Here is a 1,570-nt window from a genome sequence, read left to right on the forward strand (position 1 = left end):
GCTAACTAAGCTCAAGTGCTTCTTCTTGGTATCTGTTAAAACAATGTGTCATATTGGTGCAGGAATCACATTCTCCACCAAACCCAGTACTAAAGAAGTTTTCCATGAGCTTTGCCCAATGATCAGAGTACCTATCAAATTTCAGTATTTCAGTATTTCGATAAAAGGAAATTTCAGTAATTCAACAAAAACAGGCATTTCTTTGATTTTACCATTTTGATTATTTATTATTATTTTTTTCCCACGAAGCCGAGAAAAAGACGAATGGAGTGCCAATAAGTAAAGTAAGAAAAAAAATGGTCGCCTTTTGAGCGTCGGGTGTCCTTTAGTCACTCCGGCCCCGTTGGTCTCCATATTCAGAGCTGGTAAACGGCGGTAGGTTGTGGCAGTGAGTCTTCGTCTCCTGTGTGGGTATCAGACTGCAGCGGAGTTAATCGCCGTCGTCGTGGTTCTCTCGATTTGGAGGCTGAAAACACCTTAAACTGGTTTTCCGCATCTCCGCCGAGGGCATTTCTTCCGGGTGACTTGGAACAACAATTGGCTGGTGGCTGATGCTCTCAGTGTTGAAGACTGTTCGGAAATGATCATAGATTTATAACTAAAGAATACATTTTCATTAACATGACTTCTTGTGGGAGCTCGAAGCAAACCCATGATATTATGTTCAAAGTTGACAAATATCATATAACATTATAGAGATTCGTGATTAGTTACATGGTATCAAACTATGAACTTAACTTAGGTATGTCGAACAAAAAAGTTGTAAACCTAAAAATCGTAGTTAAAAGTGTCGAACAAATTTCGTATTTTGTTCAAAGTCTCCGAAGAAAGAAGTCGAGTCTCGATTAAAGGGAGTTTCTTTTAGAAATCCATCGACTTAAGGGGAGGCACAATGGTGTATTTTGTTCGAGGGAGGCTCTATGGTGTATTTTGTTCGAGGGGAGTCTCTATGATCATAGGTAATCTATAGGCCTCAAATGTGGCTCTATGTGGTGTACTTAATGAGAGGGGAGACTCTATGATCATGAGTTTATAAGTAAGGAAGTCAAAACACAGCAACAAGAGTTTATGCTCTAGACAATATAATACTATTGTAGACAATATCGTAGTTTTATTTCAATAAATAAATTCATGATTCTCTCACAAACTTTATTAATATTCATAAAAATTTTAAAACCAAATCTCTTCATACCACCCAAGAATCATAACGCTTTTCCCCAATATAGTTGCCTGGAGGATCATAATTGCAAACAACAAACTGAGAATTAGCCTTGCAAGGCACTCTAGCACATCCAAGCCGCACCGAGCTCCGCCACACCATCTGAGTGTAGTGCCCACATTCACCACCCACGCATTTATTCGATGCATGATCATACAGCGGCTTCTCGTTCGCCCACAGCTTCACTGCATCCGCCCCGGTGAACTCAGGGTAGTAGCCCGCGACTATGTTTTCCCCGTACGGCCCGGTTGAGTGAATCATGGCGCAGTCACCCTTTCTTTTTTCCGCATAGGCTTGAGCGTACGCGGCCACGGTGTTGCTCCATTGCATGGGCCCGACGCCGACCTCGGC

At 41.8% G+C, this 1,570-nt stretch overlaps 1 protein-coding gene across 1 annotated transcript; it reads right to left on the reverse strand.

Moving 5' to 3' along the window:
• Nucleotides 1–430: 430 nt before the first annotated feature.
• On the reverse strand, nucleotides 431–1,480 carry LOC111475767 (basic form of pathogenesis-related protein 1-like). Its single transcript, XM_023119944.1, has 2 exons — nucleotides 1,231–1,480; nucleotides 431–570 (listed from the first exon to the last, which is right to left on the reverse strand). Exons 1-2 carry the CDS (start codon nucleotides 1,478–1,480, stop codon nucleotides 431–433), a joined length of 390 nt encoding a protein of 129 aa, XP_022975712.1.
• Nucleotides 1,481–1,570: the final 90 nt, after the last annotated feature.

This window comes from Cucurbita maxima, unplaced genomic scaffold, assembly GCF_002738345.1.
Source record: "Cucurbita maxima cultivar Rimu unplaced genomic scaffold, Cmax_1.0 Cma_Scf02761, whole genome shotgun sequence".
Lineage (NCBI taxonomy): Eukaryota > Viridiplantae > Streptophyta > Magnoliopsida > Cucurbitales > Cucurbitaceae > Cucurbita > Cucurbita maxima.

Bases quoted from the DNA above. Each gene is read 5' to 3' on its own strand.
- LOC111475767 (XM_023119944.1), bottom strand. From the start codon at position 1,480: ATGATTCACTCAACCGGGCCGTACGGGGAAAACATAGTCGCGGGCTAC. The intron at 571-1,230 runs GCAACTATATTG...ATTTCCGAACAG, and splicing joins TTGCAATTATGATCCTCCAG to TCTTCAACACTGAGAGCATC.